Source organism: Lissotriton helveticus, chromosome 3_1, assembly GCF_964261635.1.
Source record: "Lissotriton helveticus chromosome 3_1, aLisHel1.1, whole genome shotgun sequence".
In the NCBI taxonomy this organism is placed as follows: Eukaryota; Metazoa; Chordata; class Amphibia; order Caudata; family Salamandridae; genus Lissotriton; species Lissotriton helveticus.
This window is the reverse complement of record NC_136061.1, coordinates 218,399,593-218,422,262: the sequence shown is the minus strand read 5'-3', so window position 1 is coordinate 218,422,262 and position 22,670 is coordinate 218,399,593. Positions and strand designations below refer to the sequence as shown.

General features: G+C 53.3%; 1 protein-coding gene across 3 annotated transcripts in view; it reads right to left on the bottom strand.

Moving 5' to 3' along the window:
* The window catches only part of POR (cytochrome p450 oxidoreductase), a 479,949-nt gene that overhangs the window by 204,755 nt on the left and 252,524 nt on the right, over positions 1 to 22,670 (bottom strand). For all 3 annotated transcript variants that reach the window (XM_078679631.1, XM_078679630.1, XM_078679632.1), the window contains one exon: positions 4,678 to 4,726. In XM_078679631.1, the coding sequence (XP_078535757.1) occupies positions 4,678 to 4,726 (49 nt within the window). The remainder of the gene's footprint in view (positions 1 to 4,677; positions 4,727 to 22,670) is intronic.

The window sequence follows — 22,670 nt, the reverse complement described above, 5'->3', positions numbered from 1 at the left end:
CCTCGCTTAGTATTTGGATTTTTCCCTTTAATTGGTGGATAGAAAAAGGCCAGGGGTAAAACCTTAATACCCCCCTGAGCCCTAAGGTGAGCAGTCCTGCATATCTTCCCTGCTAAATCCACTCTATTGAAATTAACAACTATGCAATCGCCCTCGATTTCCTTTGCATTTGGTCCTACCCATGCTATGCGTCTTGCCATCAAAATGTGAGGCGATACTTTAAGGTTATTTCCCCACTGGTTGCAGTCTAGCCAATATTTTGTCTTCCTCACTAGGTCCTCAGTTGACTCATGGATGTTAGCTTTCAGCGGTGGTACACCCGTAAGAACTACCACTCGGTCATTTGCTTCTGGTGGTAAAAAAAAGTCGTCCTACCGTAAGGGGGGTATGTTGGTATTGGCGTTGGCACTATGTCCAGGTTTAGGGGCAGATGATATATCTCTAGCTTTTGCATTTGGGGGCCCAACAGCTTCTTTAGGTTAGGCCAGCAGAGGCCCCTTACTTCCTTTCCCCGTACCATTATTCAGTGCTCGTTCCTTACTTTGCTAATTTTTATTCTCCTCCTTCATCAGGGTACTTGTGCCTGATTCATTACGGCAGGCTAACGATTTATCAAGCCCGGCTTTTGTTACCATACAGCAGTTTGAGCATGTACCTCCCCCAGATATGGCTTTATTTACTGTGCTAGTAAGGCAACGCTATTGGCCTCTTGGGTAATAGAAGACATAGAAGATTCTATACATCCCCCCTGTTCCATATCATTAATTCCTGAGACCGAATGTGAGGGACATAGTTGGTTTGGTTGGGCCACAGTCTCGGCATCAGGGGTATCAATATTAGCTAACACAGAAAACCTGTTTTTACAAACTATAATGGGCTCAATTACTGGTGGGCAGATTGCTACTAATTCTAAATCTGTATTAACAATCACATTTGTACATGGAGTATCAGTTGCTTCTGCAGGTACACTGTTGCCCTGCTTTTTCCCTAAGAACATATCCGGGATTACTATAGGGTCTTGTTTGCCAGTCCAACTTTGCTCTTCAGTAACTCACCCCACATTTGCTACAACATTCCCGTTTAACGGGTCATCTGTCCTGAGTAAGAGTTCACAGTCCTCCACCAGCCCCTCGATGCGACTCATAACGCAGTTTTCCCCCATGTGTTTTAGGGCTTTCTTGGACTTCCTTGGCTTTTTTACTTTAATTGGAGCATTCAGTCCCCCTTCCGTGCTTTTCCGTTTCCCCATTATTCGTGATACAAGATCGGTGTCAACAGTACCTGCTCAAGTCTTTTCAGGGATGTTGGAGGGGTAGCCCAACCCTGCCTCGTTCTGCCCCGGACGGCCACAGACGGCCCACCCTTTGCCCGGGCTTAGCCCGGCACGTCCCGCGCGCGTCCTTGCGGGACGAGGGACCTGACGCGGCTTTAATCGCCTCCTGGCGCGCTTAGGGATGGCGTGGGCGTTTGCCCCAAGGGATCCTGGGGGTTGTGGTCAGTCGTTCGTTGGACCGGCGGAGCAAAGCCCGGCCGGTCTTTACCTGAAGCGGTGGGGCGTAGTCAAGCCCGGCCGCGGGTCGGGAAACAGCGTGCAAAGCGGCTTAAAACAATCTGCCCCAAAGTCCCAAGGTCTGCTACAGCGTCAGGAGGCACCAGGGGACTCGACCCCTGACGCAGCTTTAAGCGCCTCCTGGCGCTCTGAGGGATGGCGTGGGCGTTTGCCCTAAGGGATCCTGGGGGTTGTGGTCAGTCGTTCGTTGGACTGGCGGAGCAAAGCCCGGCCGGTTGTTACTGAAGCAGGGGGGGCGGAGCCAAGCCCGGCCGTGGGTCGGGAAACAGTGTGCACAGCGGCGTAAAACAATCTGCCCCAAAGTCCCAAGGTCTGCTACAGCGTCAGGAGGCACCAGGGGACTCGGCCCCTGACACGGCTTTAAGCGCCTCCTGGCGCTCTGAGGGATGGCGTGGGCGTTTGCCCCAAGGGATCCTGGAGGTTGTGGTCAGTTGTTTGTTGGACCGGCGGAGCAAAGCCCGGCCGGTCGTTCCTTTAGTGGGGGGGCGGAGCCAAGCCTGGCCGCGGGTCGGGAAACAGCGTGCACAGCGGCGTACAACAATCTGCCCCAAAGTCCCAAGGTCTGCTACAGCGTCAGGAGGCACGGAAATTATTATAATTTGTATTGTAAGACTCTGCACCCGATAGACCCAACATACTAAGCAGCCATGACAGTCTTGAAAAACAAATAAGAACAGAAAATGGAAGAAGATATGTCTGATAAAGAATGGGAGCGCATTTTAGAATATACAAAAAAAAAATCAGCAGGAACACCAGTTTTAAATAGAAGCAACTTAATTACTTACATTGCACATATATTCCCCCGGCCAGACAAGTCAAAATATACCCAGAGCTCCCGCCGACATGACCTAGATGCCAAACTGTAATGGCTGACTTTTTCCATATATGTGACAGGTCGAAAGTTGCCTCAAACTATGACATTGTGCCTCCTGGGGCTGTTCCCCAGATCATCAGAAACCAAACAAACATCCACATTTTTAGACCTGGCCTTACTTCTAGGAAAATGCAGCATAGCAATGCACTGGAAGGCGCCAACACCCCAATTATGCAACGGATTTCTCAAAATCACAGTGAGACAAGACCATATCCCACCACACCAGCTGCAATCCATGAGTCTATCTGCAGGACCACATGGTGAATAAAACACAACAGACTAGAATTGCAAGAGATTAGTTGCAATGGGATTCTTATGCCATATCAAAGCTCTAGATGGACATATGCTTATATGACCACTGCATCGTCAATCTGAATAACAATGTTGATGCATATGTATAGAAATATATGCACAAATTGTGGATGTTATGTTAAAACCAAGCAAAGAGCTCTATTTTTTTTAAGTCTCCGCCTCGGGGAAATGGTCATGCCTACAAAAAGTGAGGGGAGGAATGCTTGGAATTTGTCTTACCACTGGCAATTATTCGAGTAGCATTCCAACCTATTGCTCTTCTGTCCACCATGCCACCTCAGTTTGGACCCAGCCATATACAAATCAGTCTTGACCCTGCTCCAATAGGAACAGCCAACTTGAACAGCCTTGCCAGGTCCATCCTGAACCGGACGCAAGCAACCCAAGAATGGTTTCACTCTGATTGCGGCTCCTCACTCAGATGTAGCTTGGCTCCAGTGTCATAATGCGGAAATCACAGAAATTACCATTAGCATAAGCATAAGCTGAAGCCATTTTGTTTGTGGCATCCATTTGCATTAGCCATGTGTTAGCCATGTGAATCTGCCGTCTTCCCTGTTGCCTGCCTTTCTATTCTGCTTGAGTCATAAACTTTAGTTAACTCCTTCTAGTCTAAGCTAGAGCAATGTATGAGCTCAGAAAGGCCTGTAGCTGCTAGCATGCACCTGTTTTAGAATGTAACTGTCAGGCTATTCCAACTGAAGTAAGCAGTTCTGACTCCCCTCCCACTTTGCTGACCAAGTGATTTCTGTCTGCCCATGTTAGTCAATAACTATTCCTGTAATATGCCTGTACCTCCTCTTTGAGTCTCCATGCTTACTCAGCAACAAACTGGGTATATAAGCACCATGGTTTCTGTATTCCCTGTACTACCTCATACAGTGCCCAAGGGTGTTGTATTGATGTAGTCCCACTCATGAGTGTTAATAAACTGGTTTTCTTGATATTCCAGCTTCCGTGCCAATCTCGATTTTGTTGGTTCAAGGACCAGTGGGCAGATAAGGGTGAACCCCTGCACCGGTGGGCCCCTAAAAAGGCTAATTTCCACAATAGTGAGCACAGGACCAGCATCTGGGCATACCTTTGCCATCTTGGGTGGTACATGGAACACTCAAAATTTGATGGGAGGACCTGACTTGGCAGTTAGGGCTGGCACAAGAGGCAGGACTGGCAGGGGACAAATCTGGTCCTTGCACACCATGCACTCAAATCATGACTCTTCAAGTACGAGACGTTTTGCAGAGCAAAGATTCTGAAGGTCGAGATTTAAGATAAGTAGAATTCTGAAGAAAGTAGAGCACTTTTAAAGAAAATATTTGTAGCATTTAGGGCGCTCCAGGAAGGAGTACAATGTCTTTAATGTATTGCAACATCTTCAAAATAAGGTACAGCGCATAAAGTCAAGTGATCAGGAGGAAAGAGGAAAGTGAACCTTGGGCAGCACTATGGTGAGACCAGTTCTTTTCAGCATTAAATACTTAAACATATAAAACTCAGGGAGATAAATATGATTTCACCTGGAATCATATACTTTTTCAATTGAAAGCCCGGTCTCTGGTCTACAGTCTACAATTTCAGTTTCTTAGCCAGTAGACCAAATCTCCTTCCCGAAATGGGACTCGGGCACGGACCACAAAGCCTGGTCTGAATAGCTGAACTACTTGCCCTTGTCATGCAGGGGCAATAGCTTTAACGTGGTTTATGGTACCGCCCACTAGGCTTGCGCATCCTAGACACGGAGGGTGCTGGGAGGGAAGGGCGTGGCCCATATGCTGAGCACACAGGCGGCCAGGGATCAGAGGACAGATGCTTCATCCATGTCACACTCTATTGGGCAGTAGGAGAGGAACACCTGTAAATGGGACATTTCAAACAGCAAAGAGAAGGGGAACTGCAGCAAACAGACGGAAATGTCACTCACCGTTTTTTTCATCTTTTCCACAAAGCTGTTATCGCGAGCAGATGCAGTTCTGTAGGGAAAGAGCAAACACGCAATTTAGTCTTTCTTAAACGTTTCTAATTACATAAACTCTATGGTGAAGTGTAATGAAAAAATAAGTTCTCATCTCTCATGTCCTATTGCTACATCGCAGTCATTTCATCATCACTTTAATGACGTGTCCCGTGGGGTGAATAGATGAGTGACCCGTGATTTACAGCTGAAAGACCAATGCCAAGAGTGGATAACCCTAAGTGTAGAAGTGAGAGAGTGAGAAATACTAACATGGACACTACAGAGATGATGGAGGTGAGACCCCTAGGCAAAGGAGATATCAGTGCGTTCTACTGCAGTAGCACATGTAAAGGACCAGGAATCATCTCCGACCATCAGCAAACATGAGAAACCAATGTATCTTACAGAGAAGGCACGCATGTGAGTGGCTGCTCTTTGATGAGGACACATCTCTACTTCCTCCATCGATACTCAGCCACCACGTGTGCATGTGGTTTGTTCATCCTTCGCTCTGTCCTCCCTCTCTACACTTCCACACCAATCAAGGCCCCGAGCGACAGGTCATAAAGCAGCAATCCCAGAGGGTTGTAGAGCATCCTCAGGGAGCAGCAGTGCTCCCATGGAAGAATATGACACTTTATCCCACACGCTTTTACTCAGCGTGCCATTACCCTGGAGTTTTTTACACCACAAAATCTTTTACAACGCAGGGCTTTACAACGCAATCTATTACAACGCATTCCCATTACAACTCAATTCACTATTTTAACTCCTCTGGGGAATTACTTCAGGGAATGCGTAGTAATAGTTTGCGGTGTAAAGCCCTGTGTTGTAAAAGATTTTGCGGTGTAAAAAATGTGGGGTAATGGCATGCGGAGTAAAGCATGCGGGGTTAAGGAGGTTTACCCCCATGGAAGTACAGAAAGGCACACACTACTGATCAGCACACACTACTGATCAGCACACACATGAAATGTCTAGCAGCCTCTCAGGGGCAGCGACTCAAAAATAACTAGAGCACCATCATGGAGCAGTCAAACACACCGTAAAGTAGAGGACCTGGTCCCACAGGTGGTACACTCAAAAGGAATATCCTGTCATAGAGGACAGTATGCACACAGGGAAGTACAACATCCTTCAAAGAGAATGCACACACAATGAGAGCATAATTTCTCAGAGCAGCTATGCACGCAGGGACGAACAACCCATGTACAAAGAACAGACACACACAAGGAGATCACCCTGCACAGAGAACAACACACACACTCACGGGGAGTACAGCATCCTATTTCAGCAGCCATGCAGAAACAGAAGCACAACATCCTGTCAAACAGCAGGCACACAAAAGGAGAGCATATTTTCACAGAGGACAGCACACACATACACACACACACAGTACAGCATCCTATCACAGCATCCACGCAGAAATAGAAGCACAACATCCTGTCAAAAAGCAGGCACACACAACACAAGGAAAGTATCCTTTCTCAAACGACAGGGCAGCACACACACGGGGGGTATTTTACTGTGTTGTTTCTCACTTTTGCCCTGTGTACTGTATATAGTACGTTGTTATTTCTCTTCCCTTCCCCGCGTTACTGGGCATAATCTTCCTGCCGCTGCTGCCCCTGCGGCCCCGCCCCTCGTTCAGCCTCGGTCCCGCCTCCCTACCCCTGCTCCCCCCTCCCCTACTTACGGCAACCGCTGCGGGGGAGCGCGCGTGAAACCTGGACCTCTGGTCCAAGGCCAACACTCTCTCCAGCAGCTCCGCCTTCAGCCGGACTGCTCCAGCACAGAGCCCTTCTCCAAGCAGGGTTGGAGCCGGCAACCCATCCCTGCGCCGCAGGTTCTCCTCTGCCTGCAGTCCATTACGTTTTTGTGATATTTTCCACTTGTGCGTTCCTTAATTTGCTTCCTCACTTTTTCCTTCAATCAATCAATCAAGGACATTTATAGAGCGCACTACTTACCCGGAGGGTCTCAAGGCGCTAGGGGGGGGGGGGGTGCTGCTACTGCTCGAACAGCCAGGTCTTGAGCTTCTTCCTGAAGGAGAGGTGGTCTTGGGTCAGGCGCAGGTCGGTCGGGAGGGAGTTCCAGGTCTTGGCGGCCAGGTGGGAGAAGGACCTTCCTCCTGTTGTCGTTCTTCGGATGCGGGGGACGGCGGCGAGGGCGTGACTGGCTGATCGGATGTGGCGTTTGGGAGCGTAGAAGTTGATGCGGTTGTTGAGGTAGCTCGGGCCTAGATCGTGTAGGGCTTTGTGTGCGTGGGTGAGGAGACGGAAGGTGATTCTCTTGTTGACGGGGAGCCAGTGCAGGTCTCTCAGATGTCCGGAGATGTGGCTGCGTCGGGGGATGTCGAGGATGAGTCTGGCTGAGGCGTTCTGGATCCGCTGGAGTCTCTTCTGGAGCTTGGCGGTGGTTCCGGCGTAGAGGGCGTTGCCGTAGTCCAGTCGGCTGGTGACGAGGGCCTGGGTGACCGTCTTCCCGGTCTCGGTGGGGATCCACCGGAAGATCTTCCGTAGCATGCGCAGGATGTTGAAGCATGACGAGGAGACGGCGTTGACTTGTCTGGTCATGGAGAGGGAGGAGTCCAGGATGAAGCCCAGGTTGCGTGCGTGGTCTGTCGGTTTGGGTGCGATGCCCAGGGCGGGGGGCCACCAGGAGTCGTCCCAGGCGGAGGGCGAGGAGCCCAGGATGAGGACTTCCGTCTTGTCTGAGTTCAGTTTCAGGCGGCTGGTCGTCATCCACTCGGCTACATCTTTCATCCCTTCGTGAAGGTTGGCTCTGGAAGCGGCGGGGTCGTTGGTCAGGGAGAGGATCAGCTGGGTGTCATCGGCGTAGGAGATGATGTTCAGGTTGTGTTGGCGTGCGATGGGCGCGAGGGGGCTCATGTAGACGTTGAAGAGGGTGGGGCTCAGCGAGGATCCTTGAGGGACGTCGCAGATGACTTCGGTGGCCTCTGACTTGTACGGTGGTAGACGGACTCTCTGTGTTCTTCCGTCGAGGAAGGAGACGATCCATTCCAGTGCCTTCTCCTGAATTCCGACGTTGCTGAGGCGCTGCACTAGGGTGCGGTGGCAGACAGTGTCGAATGCCGCGGAGAGGTCTAGGAGGATGAGGGCCGCTGTTTCTCCGTTGTCCATCAGGGCTCGGATGTCATCGGTGGCAGCGATGAGGGCGGTCTCGGTGCTGTGGTTGGCTCGGAAGCCAGACTGTGAGGGGTCGAGGGATCCATTCGTCTCGAGGAAGGCGGCCAGCTGTTTGTTGACGGTCTTCTCGATTACTTTGGCTGGAAACGGGAGGAGCGAGATGGGGCGGTAGTTCTTGAGTTCGGTGGGGTCCGCTGTTGGTTTCTTTAGTAGAGCGCTGAGTTCGGCGTGCTTCCAGCTCTCCGGGAAGGTGGCGGTGTCGAAGGAGGTGTTGATGATGTCCCGCAGGTGGGGTGCGATGACAGCGTCGGCCTTGTTGAAGACGTGGTGAGGGCAGGGGTCGGTCGGAGATCCGGAGTGGATGGAGTTCATCATGCGGACGGTGTCATCGGTGCTGATCGGAGTCCAGGCGCGGAGGGTGGTGGTGGGCGGCGTTGCAGCGGTCGTTGTGTGCGATGGTTGAATGCTGAAGCTGTTGTGTATGTCCGCGATCTTGTTGTGGAAGTAGGAGGCGAGGGAATTGCAGAGGTCTTGCGATGGGGTGATGTCGTTGTTTCCGGCGTTGGGGTTGGAGAGCTCTTTCACGATGTTGAAGAGTTCCTTGCAGTTGTGTGAGTTGTTGTCCAGTCGGTCCTTGAATGCAGTTTTCTTGGTGGCGCGGATCAGTTGGTGGTGCTTCCGGGTGGCAAGCTTGAGGGTGGTCATGTTGTCCGGTGTTTGTTCCCTTCTCCAGACTTTCTCGAGGGCTCGGCAGTTCTTCTTGGAGCTCTTGCGTTCGTCGGTGAACCATGGGGCTTTCTTGCTGCCGGGTCTGCTGGGCGGGGTCCTCAGAGGGGCGAGTTCGTCCGCGCAGTTGCTGATCCACTTCGTGAGGTTGTCGGCGGCCTGGCTGGGGTTCGCTGAGCTGGCGGGAGGGTGCTGACTCAGGGAAGCGGCGAGCTGGTCGGCTGTGATCTTGTTCCAGCTTCTTCGGGCAACCTGTTGCTGGTGGTGGTGGGTCGTCGTTCTTCTGAAGGTGAAGTGGACGCAGCTGTGGTCCGTCCAGTGGAGTCCTGTGGCGTGGCTGAAGGCGATGTCTATGCTGGATGAGAAGACGGCGTCGAGTGTGTGTCCGGCGAGGTGGGTGGGGGTGGTCACCAGCTGCTTGAGTCCCAGGTTTGCGAGGTTTTCCAGCAGGGTGGTGGTGTTGCGGTTGTCGTTGTTCTCCAGGTGGAAGTTGAGGTCCCCGAGGAGGATGTAGTCGGCTGAGGGGAGGGCGAGCGGGCTGATGAAGTCAGCGATGTCCTCGCTGAATTGTGTGCGTGGTCCCGGGGGTCTGTAGATGAGGGTGCCTCTGAGGGTGGTCTTGGGGTTGACGTGGATCTGGAAGTGCAGGTGTTCGGCGGGTGCGATGGTGTCGTCGGTGTTGGTTGTGATGCGGATGGTGTTCCTGTGAATGATGGCGATGCCTCCTCCTGTCTGGTTGACGCGGTCTCTCCGGATGATCTTGTAGCCGTCTGGGATGGCGATGGCGATGTCGGGCGCTGAGGAGGCGTTCATCCAGGTTTCCGTGAGGAAGGCGACGTCTGGGGTTGTGGTGTCGAGCAGGTTCCAGAGCTCGACGGCGTGTCTGTGGACGGAGCGGGGGTTGAGCAGGATGCACTTCAGCTGGTTGCTGCTGGTGTTCTGCTTGGTGGACGCTGGTGCAGTGCAGGTCCGGGTGCAGGAGAACTTGCAGGACTGGCAGATGAAGGGTCCGTGGGTGCGTTTCGGGGTAGCTCGGTAGCATCCAGGGGTTCGGCCGGCGTTGAGTGCGTTGAGGGTGGCGGCGTCGTACGTTCGGCGGGTGGGCTGGGGTCTGCGGGGGCCAGGGGTCCTGGCGCTGGGCGCGGACGGGCGTAGACGGGCTTACCTTTGGCGCACCTTCGGCGCTCAATCGGTGCTCCCGCTGCACGCGTCCGCTGCGCGGTCGCTCTGGGGACGTCATAAGAAGGGAGCCGGTCGGGAGGGTCTGCGGGGAGGCGGGAGCGCGAGCCAATCGGCTGTCGGGGGCAGGGCCACGGGCTGGGTCGGCGGGAAAAGCTGGAGCCGGCTTGGCGGCCCTCGGGAGGCTGGGGCAGCGGGAAAAGCTGGTGTGGGCTCGGCGGCCCTCGGGAGGCCGGGGCTGCGGCAGCGGCAGCAGGCACAGGAGCGTGGGGGTGACCAGGCCGAAGGCGCAGTGGTCACTCCCTGGAGCTTGCTCTGGCTCCCCTTAAGAAGGGAGCCGGTCGGAAGGGTCTGCGGGGAGGCGGGAGCGCGAGCCAATCGGCTGTCGGGGGGGCGGGGCCACGGGCTGGGGCGGCGGGAAAAGCTGGAGCCGGCTTGGCGGCCCTCGGGAGGCTGGGGCGGCGGGAAAAGCTGGTGTGGGCTCGGCGGCCCTCGGGAGGCTGGGGCTGCGGCAGCGGCAGCAGGTACAGGAGCGTGGGGGTGACCAGGCCGATGTACTGTATTACGTTGTTTTACTCTTCCCCGCGTTACTGGCATAATCTTACCGCCGCCGCTGCTGCCCCGCCCAGTTAATCCCCGCTCCGGCCTCCCTACTGCTGCTCCCGCCCCCCTACTGCTGCTCCCGCCCCCTCCCCTACTTAAGGCAACCGCTGTGCGGTCGCCGCTGGCGTGCCTAAGGCAAAACCGTCCGCGACTTGACCAGCGTCAGGAACCCTGGTTCTCCAGGACCCCACCGCTACGACTCAACCACCCTCCACACACTCAATCCCAGAAGACTCGCCGAAAGCGCAAGATCCTCGCCGAACACCACCCATGGGCAGTTCTCGTGCAGACCCTGCCCCAGATCCTTCACCATTGACAAAGCTCCCACGACCGCCGAAGGCCCGCCTGACGCACGCTCCACCGAAACCCTGACTTGCATTTTTCTCACCATACGCTACCTGCACCAATACGCGTAGAAATCTGAGACCTGATCGACGCCCTTTCGCCTGGCGTCGCCTTCTTCACAGAAACCTGGACAAGTGACACCCCTGACCCCGACATCGCCACCGCCATTCCCGACAGCTACAAGAGAAAGGACCGCCCGCACCGCCCAGGAGGAGGACTCGCCATCGCACACAAGACCCCCCTCCGACTCTCCACAACCTGCACGAGTGACCCCCACTCCAACACAGAACACCTCCACTTCCAGATCCATACCAGCCCCAAGGCCACACTATGCGGCACCCTCGTCTGCCGATCGCCAGGACCTCGCACCCAGCCTGCATATACCATCGCCTTGCTCGCCACACCACTCGCCATCACCTCTACGGACATCCTACTCGGTGACCTGAACTTCCACCTCAACAACGGCAACAACCCCGACTCCACCACTCTCCTAGACAACCTCACCTACCTAGGCCTGAAGCAACTCGTCAACACGCCCACCCACAGAGCGGGCCACCCCCTCGACCTCATCTTAATGGGAGGAACAAACATCCGCTTCAGCCCCACCACCCAGCCCCTGTGGACGGACAACCACTGCTTCAATATCACTTTCAACACCACTACCACACCCAAACTCGGGCCGCGCCCGCCACGATGGAACTGGAGAAGGGTCACGGAGGAACCCCTCAAGTCCACCCTCCGTCAAACCCCCCCAGCAACACGACTGACGCCAACTCCACAGCAAGGGAATTTCACAGCTGGGTCTCCTGCTGCGCCAGCAAGCTTGCACCCCTCCGCCTCCCCACCAAATAAAGCCCTTCGAAGGCCGCCTGGTTCACCACAGAACTTCAAGAAGCCAGAAGCTCATGCAGACGCCTAGAGAAAACCTGGTGAAACGAGAAAGCCACGGAAGCACGGAAGAACCACAAGAGCGCCCTGAAGGAATACCACCAGCGCATAATGGATACCAAACGGACCTTCATAAGAGACTAAGTCCAGACCAACGCGACCAATGCCAAGGAACTGTTTAACGTCATCCAGCAGTTCGCAAAACCCACCTGCGAAGCTACGGACGTCACAACTTTCCAGGAACTCTGCGACAAGCTCAGCTCCTACTTCCATCTGAAGATCAAGGTCCTCTACGACAACTTCAGCGAACCAGTGCCGGACACCACCCCCCTACGGACCACCGCCGATAAGCTGACCATCACGTCCTGGGATCCCGCTAATGTCGAACTCGTCACCGCCACCTTGAAGAAAACTCACTCAGGAGCACGAACGGACCCCTGCCCACCGCACATATTCCACAGGGCCGCCGCCATCATTGCACCCGAACTAGGATGCACCATCAACACCTCCCTCAGATCCAGCATCTGCCCAGAAGACTGAAAACGGGCAGAGGTGAAACCCCTCCTCAAGAAACCAAAGGCCGACCCTACGGACCTGAAAAACTACCGGCCCATCTCTCTTCTCCCCTTTGCGGCCAAAGTCACTGAGAGACTCGTAAACGCCCAGCTGACCGCCTTCATCGAAGAGAACTCCATCCTAGACGCCTCTCAGTCTGGATTCCGCACCAACCACAGCACCGAGACTGCCCTTCTCGCCACCCCTGACGACATCCGCATGCTACTTGACCAGGGACACACTGCGTCCCTTATCCTTCTAGACCTCTCTGCAGCCTTCCACACAGTGTCACATCGCACGCTCGCAGCCAGACTTCACGACGCGTGGATACAAGGAGCCACCCTCAACTGGATCCAATCCTTCCTCTCCGGCAGAACCCAGAGGATTCAACTCCCTCCCTTCCTCTCCGAACCCACGGAAATCAACTGCAGAGTACCCCAGGGATCATCACTCAGCCCCATGCTCTTAAACATCTACATGGCCGCCATCGTCAGACAGCATGGGCTCAGCATAGTATTGTTGATGGGATTCTGCTCATACACAGAACTGTGCACAAAGACCCAGGACATCAGTGAATTGTGGTGGACCCAAAAACTCTCCTCAGTACCTAGAACCTCTAACCGACTAGCATCAGTGTCACATTAGCTCTTCGTCCTATAGCAAAGGTACCAATGATTAGACAACCCAGAACATGCGACTTAGGTTAATCTCAGGAATGGTGGGAATCAAGAACCCTCTTTCGTTATATTCTCATACCAGTCCACAACATGGGTAAAAAAAGAGACACAAAGTTTAAAATATTTATTTTAACAACGTGCTCTAAGTTGCAGGATTTTTGCGAGCATAAGCAGGCATATGATTAGAAATAATACGATCAGCATTGTTACAATTCCATAAAACACAAAAGGAGAAATCATATTATAATGATGGTGGAAACAGATATTATAGTGCCTTGTATGCCACCCTCCCTAGCTAGGATCTATGTTTTATATAATATTAGAAGGTCTCTTAGGCTTGAATGGGGAACCCCATACCTCCAAGATCAGCAGAAGTGAATCACACCAGGATCTGCAATAGTTCTCTGTCTCTCTGGAAATGGATTTTCTTCAGAGGGTCTCAATCATGCATGCAATGTGATAATTAAGACGCCAGAATTTCAGCTAGCTGCAGCTGCGTGCATGTTATGTCTAGAGCATGGGTACTCACAAACTTTCTCTTGGGGGCCAAATTTACAGCGTGGTTTGTTTCTGAGGGCCGCACCGATGGGGGCGGGGTCAGTGGGGGAGGGGGCGGGGTTAGATGAACAAAAAAACCTAAGACCATGAGGTTGATCACAGGTCCCTGCAGCGGATGCCTTCAACTGCGCCACCACACCCGGCATACACACATCTATCTCCCTCCCTCGCTCCCTCTCTCCCTCCCTCCCTCTCTCGCTCTGTCTCCCTCCATCCCTCTCTCACTCTCTCACTCCCTCGCTCCCTCTTTTTCTCCATCCCTAGCTACCTCATTCTCTCCACCCCTCTCACCCTCTCGCTCCCTCTCTCCCTCCATCTCTCGCTCCCTCTCTCTCCCTCCCTCCCTGTCTGTCTCTCACTCCCTCTCTCCCTCCCTCTCCCTCCCTCTCTCCCTCCCTCCATCCCTCTCTCACTCCCTCGCTCTCCTTCGCTCCCTCTTTTTCTCCATCCCTAGCTACCTCACTCTCTCCACCCCTCTCTCCCTCCCTCTCGCTCCCTCTCTCCCTCTCTCCCTCCATCTCTCGCTCCCTCTCTCCCTCCCTCCCTCGATCCCCCTCTCCCTCCCTCCCTCCCTCCCTGTCTGTCTGTCTGTCTCTCTCACTCCCTCCCTCCCTCTCTCCCTCCCTCTCCCTCCCTCTGTCTCTCTCCCACTCCCTCCCACTCCCTCCCCCTCACACTCCTGCCCTCACCCCCGCCCACACTCCCCCGCCCACACTCCCTCCGTCGCCCCCACTCCCTCCGTCGCCCCCACTCCCTCCGTCGCCCCCACTCCCTCCGTCGCCCCCACTCCCTCCGTCGCCCCCACTCCCTCCGTCGCCCCCACTCCCTCCGTCGCCCCCACTCCCTCCGTCGCCCCCACTCCCTCCGTCGCCCCCACTCCCTCCGTCACCCCCACTCCCTCCGTCACCCCCACTCCCTCCGTCACCCCCACTCCCTCCGTCACCCTTTCTCCCTCCGTCCCCCTTTCTCCCTCCGTCACCCTCACTCCCTCCATCGTCCTCCTCTGTCGCCGCCCTCCCTCTGTCTCCCTTTCTCTGTGTCCCTCTCCCTCCCTTTCCCTCTCCCCTCCCTCTCTCTCTCTCTCTCCCTCTCTCCCTCCCTTTCCCTCTCTCCCTCTGTCTCCGTCTCTTTCCATCCCTCCCTCTGTCTCTGTCCCTCGACCTCCCTCTGTCATATCACCCTGCCTGTGTGTCAGCCCCAGGTGAGACAGCTTCCTGACACACACAGCCGCACCCAAGCACTTCACAGGTCGTTAAAGGTCATTTGAATGCTAATGAGGCTTTGTTGTATTCCACCTGTTCTTAGGCCCCTGCAGCTCCACTCTGGCTAAGTGAGAATCGCCCGCCCCTGGCCCCCACAGAGCAGCAGAGACTCTCAGAGTCGCGCTGCAGCAGACAATCTTTAAAAGAAAAAAAAATACATTGGTAGGATGTCTGCAAGGTCCGCGGGCCGCCAGGGAAGGCTTGCCGGGCCGCCCCAGGCCCGCGGGCCGTACTATGAGTACCCATGGTCTAGAGCATGAGCCGATCAGCCCGAACAACACCTAAAATTGTTAGCTGAACAAAATACCTCAACGAGAGAGTATCCTTCCACGTACCCACGAGGAACCTCTGCGCAGCCGACCTCGCCCTGGCAGAGATCCCCCGGATCCGCAGAACTGGCGGGAGAGCTTTCTCCTACATCGCAGCCAAGACCTAGAACAAGCTCCCTGTAAACATCAGACGCTCCCTGACACTGCACACATTCAGGAAGGACCGTAGGACCTGGCTCTTCGACTGATCGCTACCCCTCCCCCCAGCACCTTGAGACCCTCACGAGTGAGTAGCACGCTTTATAAACCCCCCTGTTTGATTGATTGAATACATCATCCTATCACAGCAGGCGTGCAAAAACAGAAGCACAACATCCAGTCAAAGAGCAGACATTTTACAGAGGAACACACACACAGGGAGTACAGCATCCTATCATAGCAGTCATGCAGAAACAGAAGCACAACATCCTGTCAAACAGCAGGCACACACACAGAGAGCATCCTTTCACAGAGGAACACACCCACACGCGGGGAGTACAGCATCCTATCATAGTAGCCATGCATAAATAGAAGCAAAACATACTGTCAAACAGCATAGACAAGGAGAGCATCCCTTTACAGAGAACACACACACACCCCCCCCACCCCACCCCCCAGCCTTAAATAGAGCAGTGGTTCTTAACCTGTGGTCCAGGAACCCCTCAGAGTGCCAAAATGGCTAAATAGGAGGTTCGCGACTGCTTAGAAAATAAAATATATTAACATATTACTAGAGTGAATAGCAATAAAGTTGCAAAGAATAAAATGTAAACATTTAGAACATTCTGTAAATGTGAAGGAATTTGAAATTGAGAGCTAAAAATTAAGTTGGTATCCTCTTGTTTGGTTTGTGGGAGAACTAAATGTGCAAACAGAATATAGCATGGATGATAGGTGGCCACAACTGTTCCTACCTTCCCATTACACTTTTTTTATGGTTGCTTGGGAAATGAATAAATAATTTCATAATTTGTGTATTTGTTTGATGAATACTTATTTCAATAACGTTATACATTGTTTTGCGGTTCAAATACTCAAAATTGCTAAGGCATAGGATCCCCAGATTCCAATAAAGACTCCGTGGTGACCCCCGGATTCCAAAAATTATGATTCAGATGAGATGCCTGGATTTCATTAAGGATTAAGAGGTGGTTCAAAGAAGTCTAAGAGTTAAGAACCACTAAACTAAATGATCCTTGCGGAGCAGCCTAGAAGGTCACAGAGCAGTCCTGTGTTCAGGAAAGCAGGCAATACACTTGTGAAGCAGTCATACACAAGCAAGCAGGATACATCACCCAGAACAATTTCATTATCAGACCTAATGCCCTCGTAGGACATCATCCTTTCAAAGAGCAGTTAAATAGAAATAAATGCAGCATCTCCCTCTCACAACAGAAGCACAGGCATCGCATTCCAAGCATTGACCAATTACATGGTTTGTATGAACCATGGCAAAAACATGGCAGGAACCAAAGCCTCTCAGCTGTTCCAGCTGGAAGCACGTCGAAATCAACGCCCTCCTCAAAAAGCCCAAGGCGGACCCCAAAGACCTCAAGAACTTCCGGCCCATCTCCCTGCTCCCGGCAAAGGTCATCGAGAAAATCGTCAACATGCAACTGACCCGCCACCTCGAAGACAACAACATCCTGGACCCGTCCCAATCCGGCTTCAGACGAAACCACAGCACCAAGACAGCCCTCATCGCCGCCACAGACGACATCAGGCGCCAATTAGACAACAGCGAAACATCTGCTCTCATCCTCCTGGACCTCTCGGCCGCCTTCGACACGGTTTGCCATCGCACTCTAAAAACACGCCTCCAAGAAGATGGTATCCAAAAGAAGGCCCTTGACTGGACCACATCCTACCTCTCCGACAGATCCCAGAGCGTCCGCCTCCCACCTTTCCAATCCAAAGCCACAGACATCATCTGCGGCGTCCCCCAGGGCTCCTCCCTCAGCCCGACGCTGTTCAACATCTACATGGCCCCCCTCGCACAAGTGGCCCGCCACCACAACCTCAACATCATCTCCTACGCTGATGACACTCAGCTCATCCTCTCCCTCACCAAGGACCCATGCACCGCCAAAACCAACATCCACGACGGAATGAAGGCCATCGCCGACTGGATGAGGGGCAGCCGTCTGAAACTGAACTCGGACAAGACGGAGGTCCTCATCCTCGGACCCAACCCCTCAGCCTGGGACGATTCCTGCTGGCCAATCACTATGGTGACAGCACCGAAACCCACGGACCACGCACGCAATCTTGGATTCATCCTCGACTCCTCCCTCTCCATGTCCAAACAGGTCAACGCCGTCTCCTCCTCCTGCTATAACACCCTCCGCATGCTCCGCAGGATCTGCAAGTGGATCCCGACCGAAACAAGAAGAACGGTGACACAGGCCTTCGTCAGCAGCAGGCTGGACAATGGCAACTCACTCTACGCCGGAATCCCAGCCAAACACCTACGACGACTACAGCGCATCCAAAATGCCTCCACCCGACTGATCATCAACGTTCCCCGCCGTAGTCACATCACCCCCCACCTGAGAAACCTACACTGGCTCCCTGTCGACAAGAGGATCACCTTCAAACTCCGCACCCACACACACAAAGCACTCCACAACGCCGGACCAGCCTACCTGAACAGCAGACTCAGCTTCCACACTCCTCGCCGCCAGCTCCGCTCCGCCAGCCTCGCCCTCGCCGCCGTCCCCCACATCCAATGAACAACCTCAGGCGGCAGATCCTTCTCCTACCTCGCCGCCAAGGCCTGGAACACCCTTCCTACCCACCTACTGCAGACCGAAGACCTACTCGCCTTCAGAAGACTCCTCAAGACCTGGCTCTTCGAACAGTAGCAAAGCAACCCTACCCCCCTCAGCGCCTTGAGACCCTCACGGGTAAATAGAGCGCTCTACAAATAGATTGATTGATTGATTGCTGTGCCGAGCCGTGGAGTACCCCATCCCCCCCAGTGGTCGAGCCCACCAGAGGAGATGGGCAGTCATGCTGGGCCGCGGTATGCTCCCCTCCCACCCTGTGAGGCCGTGCTACCTGCAGACCGGTGGGCCTCGGTGACTACATCGAGCCGCAGCATTCCGTCACCCACACCCCAGTGGGCTTGATCCTGTGCAGAGGTGGGTGACTCAGACATCGGCGGCGCACTCGGCTATCAGATTGCCGGTGTCGCATACTTGTGCGTGCGGCCTGGTGCACGCGGGAGGCGGGGGCCAGGGGATCCCTACCCTACATGAGTGCGAGTCAGAGTGGTGGCAGCGTGTCCCAGGAGGGCCGCGGCAGTCGCTGTGCCTTGCCGTCGCCGCTAGAGGTGTAGGGCGGGCAGCTGCGTTTGGCCTGATGTGACTCGGCGGCCATACCGGGCCGTGGTGTGCCTGCTCCTGCTCCGGGCGGCCTGGTGGGGCGCCGTGGCTGACTGCTCCTCTGCCTTGAGCAGCACTCAACATTGTCGGTCCACAGACACCTGCCAAGAGAACACGGGATGGCCTTTAACGATATTGGAGCCCGGCACTGAGTTCACTGATGCATTCCATATTGGGAGCCCCGCACTGAGGTGAGCTGGAGACACTATACCTAACTTCTATACATACACTGCTGGGCCTGGGACCCTGGGGTGCTCATAGACTGTGCTAGATTCCGCACATAAGAGGAGTCCTGCTACATGGGTCTGTACACCACTGACTGGGCCATCTGAGTGACCAGGGCCATGCTTGAGTGGTATTTCTTTCAAATGTCTACCAGGGCGTGCATACCTTCCATCTCTATGGGGAATGAGGAGGGAAACTAACTGAGCAGGGGTGCCTTATCTGGTGCCGTAGCCCCTGCCAACATAATCGCCCTACATTGCAGGCGCTCAGTGTCTTAGGCCCAGTTGGTCCCCTCCCCCTGCTTCCTTCTGTTGTCTCCAAGGGGTCCATACCTTTCCATTGATTTCTCACTCAGGGGCGTCTACCACGAAAGCCATACTCTTGCATCATGTCTAAAGACAAGAACCCCAGCCCAACTGGCCCGGTGGAGTACCACAGATAAATATACTGGCACAGCTGCGCAGGCCCCAACTACGGGCAGTCCATAATCGGCTATGCCAGACAACGCCACCATACGCATCTGGCAGGCCATACACTTGATAGCATTTTTTCTAACGACATCAGACTGACTGACATCTCTATCCCGCTGGCTTGGTCAGACCATCTTGCAGTGACTATCGAGCTTAAAACATCCCATACGGTCTCTTCCTATTCCAACCGGAAGAAATGGGAATTGAGAAGGAACTACAGGGAGATTAAAAGTGAAAACCTTGCCCCCTTTATGAATGAGTTTAGTTCCTCACTAAAGACGGACACCAATGCTGCGGCACAGGGCCTATCTAATATTATCTCTAGAGGAGTGGGATACCTTGGCCCCCGTCAAATATCACTACTCTGCTCGAAAGAGTCCCTCCCTCTCCTGGTATTCTGAACGTCTCAGATTGTTCAGACAGGAATGTAGAAAAAGGAGAGACATTGGCATGCCCATCCGGATCCCTCTGGAAAAATACAACAAACTTATTTTGAAAGAAATGAAGCGGGCAATAGTCGAGGAAAAACAGGCCTATTATACAAGTCTGACCACCTCATTAAAATCTTCCAGAGACCTTTTTAAGATTGACTCCCTTTCTGTGCCCAAATCGGTGGATCCTATAGTGGAAACCCAGGAGCTCTGTGACAACATCTCGACATTCTTCCACTCAAAAATTGTCGATATCTATAACTCTCTTGAACTTCTTAATTCGGAGCTTGATGCTAACCTCCCACCGCCCCTTCCATACCTCATAGAGACTCAGGCTGCGAAGTCTAAGCTTTGCTTTTCTGACTTCCCCCAGCTCACCTTGGAAGAGATAAATTGCCTCCTTGATAATATTAAATCGTGTTCTCCTTTGGACCCATGTCCACTGAAACTCCTGAAGGCTTGTAGGGAGGTGACTATCCCTCCACTTTTAGAGGTGATGAACCTGGCCATCAAGGAGGGAGTATTCCCCGTCACCTGGAAAATGGCATTCGATAAACCGCTTTTGAAGAAGGCCTCTCTGGATCCTGGGGTTCTCAAAAACTTTCGACTTATCTCCTTGCTACCGGCCCCTGCTAAGATTCTGGAGGCTCATCTTAATCGTCATCTTACTACCTTCTTGGAGGACTCAAATCTATTGGACATTTCGCAAAATAGTTTGAGGTGCCCATAGTACAGAGTCTGCCCTCACCGTTGTCATCAACAACATTCGTTCCAAGGTTGATAAGGGCCATACCACTCTTTTGGTCCTACTTGATCTTACGGCAACATTCGCCACCTTGTCCCCCTCGGTCTTGGTTACCAGGCTCAGGGAGATTGGTGTCGGAGGCTCGGCCCTTAGCCTGTTGGCTTCCTTTCTCCATCAAAGGGAACAAAGAGTCAAGCTTGGCGATTTTATGTCCTCCTCCAAGCCAGTGCAATGTGGGGTCCCTCAGGGTTCTTCGTTAAGTCCCTTACTTTTTAATATCTATGTGACCCCTCTTGCCAAGGTTGTGAGATCCTTTGGGTTTGAGGTGTTGTCGTACGCCGACGACACTCAAATTATGGTCTCCATTACACAGTCAGTCGACGATTCGGCCTTTAAATTTAGATCTTGCATGGAGGCAGTATGCAATGGATGGTTCGGAATTTTCTAAAACTGAACGGGGAAAAGACAGAAGTTTTGATCTTTGGGGGCGACCAAGAAATCTGGTCTAATTACTGGTGGCCGACCTCCCTTGGGGAATGTCCCCACCCCGTCTATTCTGCTAGAAACCTTGGGGTCCTGATTGAAACCTCGCTCTCCTTTGACCTTCAGGTCAGTAGGACTGTGTCCACCTGTTGCGGCATTTTCAGGACCCTTAGAAAGATCGCTTCCTATTTGTCTTCTGCTGCTCGGAAGCTAGCCACAGTTGCTCTTGTCTCTTCGAGACTTGACTACTGTAATGCCTTGTACTGTGGTATAAAAAAGAGCTCTGTTCATCGCCTTCAGATGGTACAGAATGCCGCAGCCAGGATGGTGTTGAATCTCCCGAGGCTTTCCTCTGCACCCTTTGCTAGGAAAAATCTCCACTGGCTTCCCATTCAGGCCAGGATTTCCTTTAAACTTCTTTGCTTCGCCCATAGGGCTGTCTATGACACCGGATCTGAAGGCATTAGGTCTCTTGTTCATGCTTATATTCCCAGTAGAGCACTTCGCTCCGCCACTAAAAATTTTCTCACAGTGCCCAGATTTGAAAGAGCCAGATGGGGTGGCAGAGCTTTTTCCACCCTGGTGCCCAAGCTTTGGAATTCCCTCCCTCCAGGGCTAGTAGGACAATCTTCTCTGGTGCTTTTTCGTAAACAACTTAAAACTTGGCTCTTTACTGAGGCCTATCAATAGTCTTCGGCTCTGGTTCTCTTGTCTGTAATCTGGCGCCTTGATGCCCTTGTTGCGCGGTACAAATTTCCGTTCATTCATTCATTCATACCAGCTGCCATAACACAATCCAGGGACATGCTGGAGACCAAGATTGGGGCCATCATGCTCCTCAGGCAAGATCTGCGCAGTGCTGTGCAGCGCATAACTGAGGACGAGTCTAGGATATCGCCGGTAGAAAACAGTCACTACACTTCAGAAAAAGGTCTCTGCCCTTGGAATCCGTCGCACAAGGCTTAGCGTTGCGAGAGGAGGACGCGGAGGGGTGCACCCGCCAAAACGACCTCCGCTTTGTGGGGTATTCCGAGGGCGGGGAGACGGCGGACTTCCTGGCAAAATGGCTGGCGGACTGGCTTCGCCCCGTCTCATGTCCCCCTGCTTCGTCATTGAAGGCGCTCATCGAGCCCTGCTACAGAAGTCGACGCCAGGCGCAAGACCCCTAATTGCACCATTCCTAAACTTCAAAGATAGGGATATCATCCTGCAACAGGCTAGACTTATGGTTCCCCTCCTGTTCTCCTCGCAAAAGATCATGATATTTCCGGACTACACAAGCCTGGTCCAGCAGTGCCGGCAGTTCTTCACGGAGGCGAAAGCCAAACTGTGCCATTTTAAGATTATATAATAATTTTAGTTCCCAACCAGGCTCAGAGTTTCCTACAAAGAGCGTACACACTTCTTTGATTCCCCATTAGAGGTGTTTGCGTGGACAGATGAAAATAATGCTCTGGCCACATACACTGCTCAGACTGGATTCGGGTTCTTCATCTGGGAGGACGGGCCGTGGGCCGCCCTAGGTCCCCGGCGAGAAACGCCGACAGTCATTATCCAAGAAACACTCCAAATCTCATAACAAATAACACGCTTGACCCACCTAAACTACCGCATGAGTGACACTTCACTCTGTCACTCATCATAATGAGTGATCTGAACTCCATTGTTGACGGCATATTAATATGTGCTGAACCTTTGAGCTGCTACGGACCCCCGTTGGGGCTTAGGGAACCCCCATGCCGTGACAGATGCTTCTATGTTTTTGAGGTATTGGGGTGGGCGGGAGGGGGGATATTGGGTAAAGTTACTGTTTTTTGCTTTTCAGTGTCATATACATGCCCATCCCGCAACAACGCTTAAGCTTATGATCACCACATATATATACATTGATGTCCGCCCCGTCACCAAGCATGCCTAGGTTACCAGAAAGGCGCCTTCGGGTGGTAAGTTGGAATGTCTGGGGTTTATTG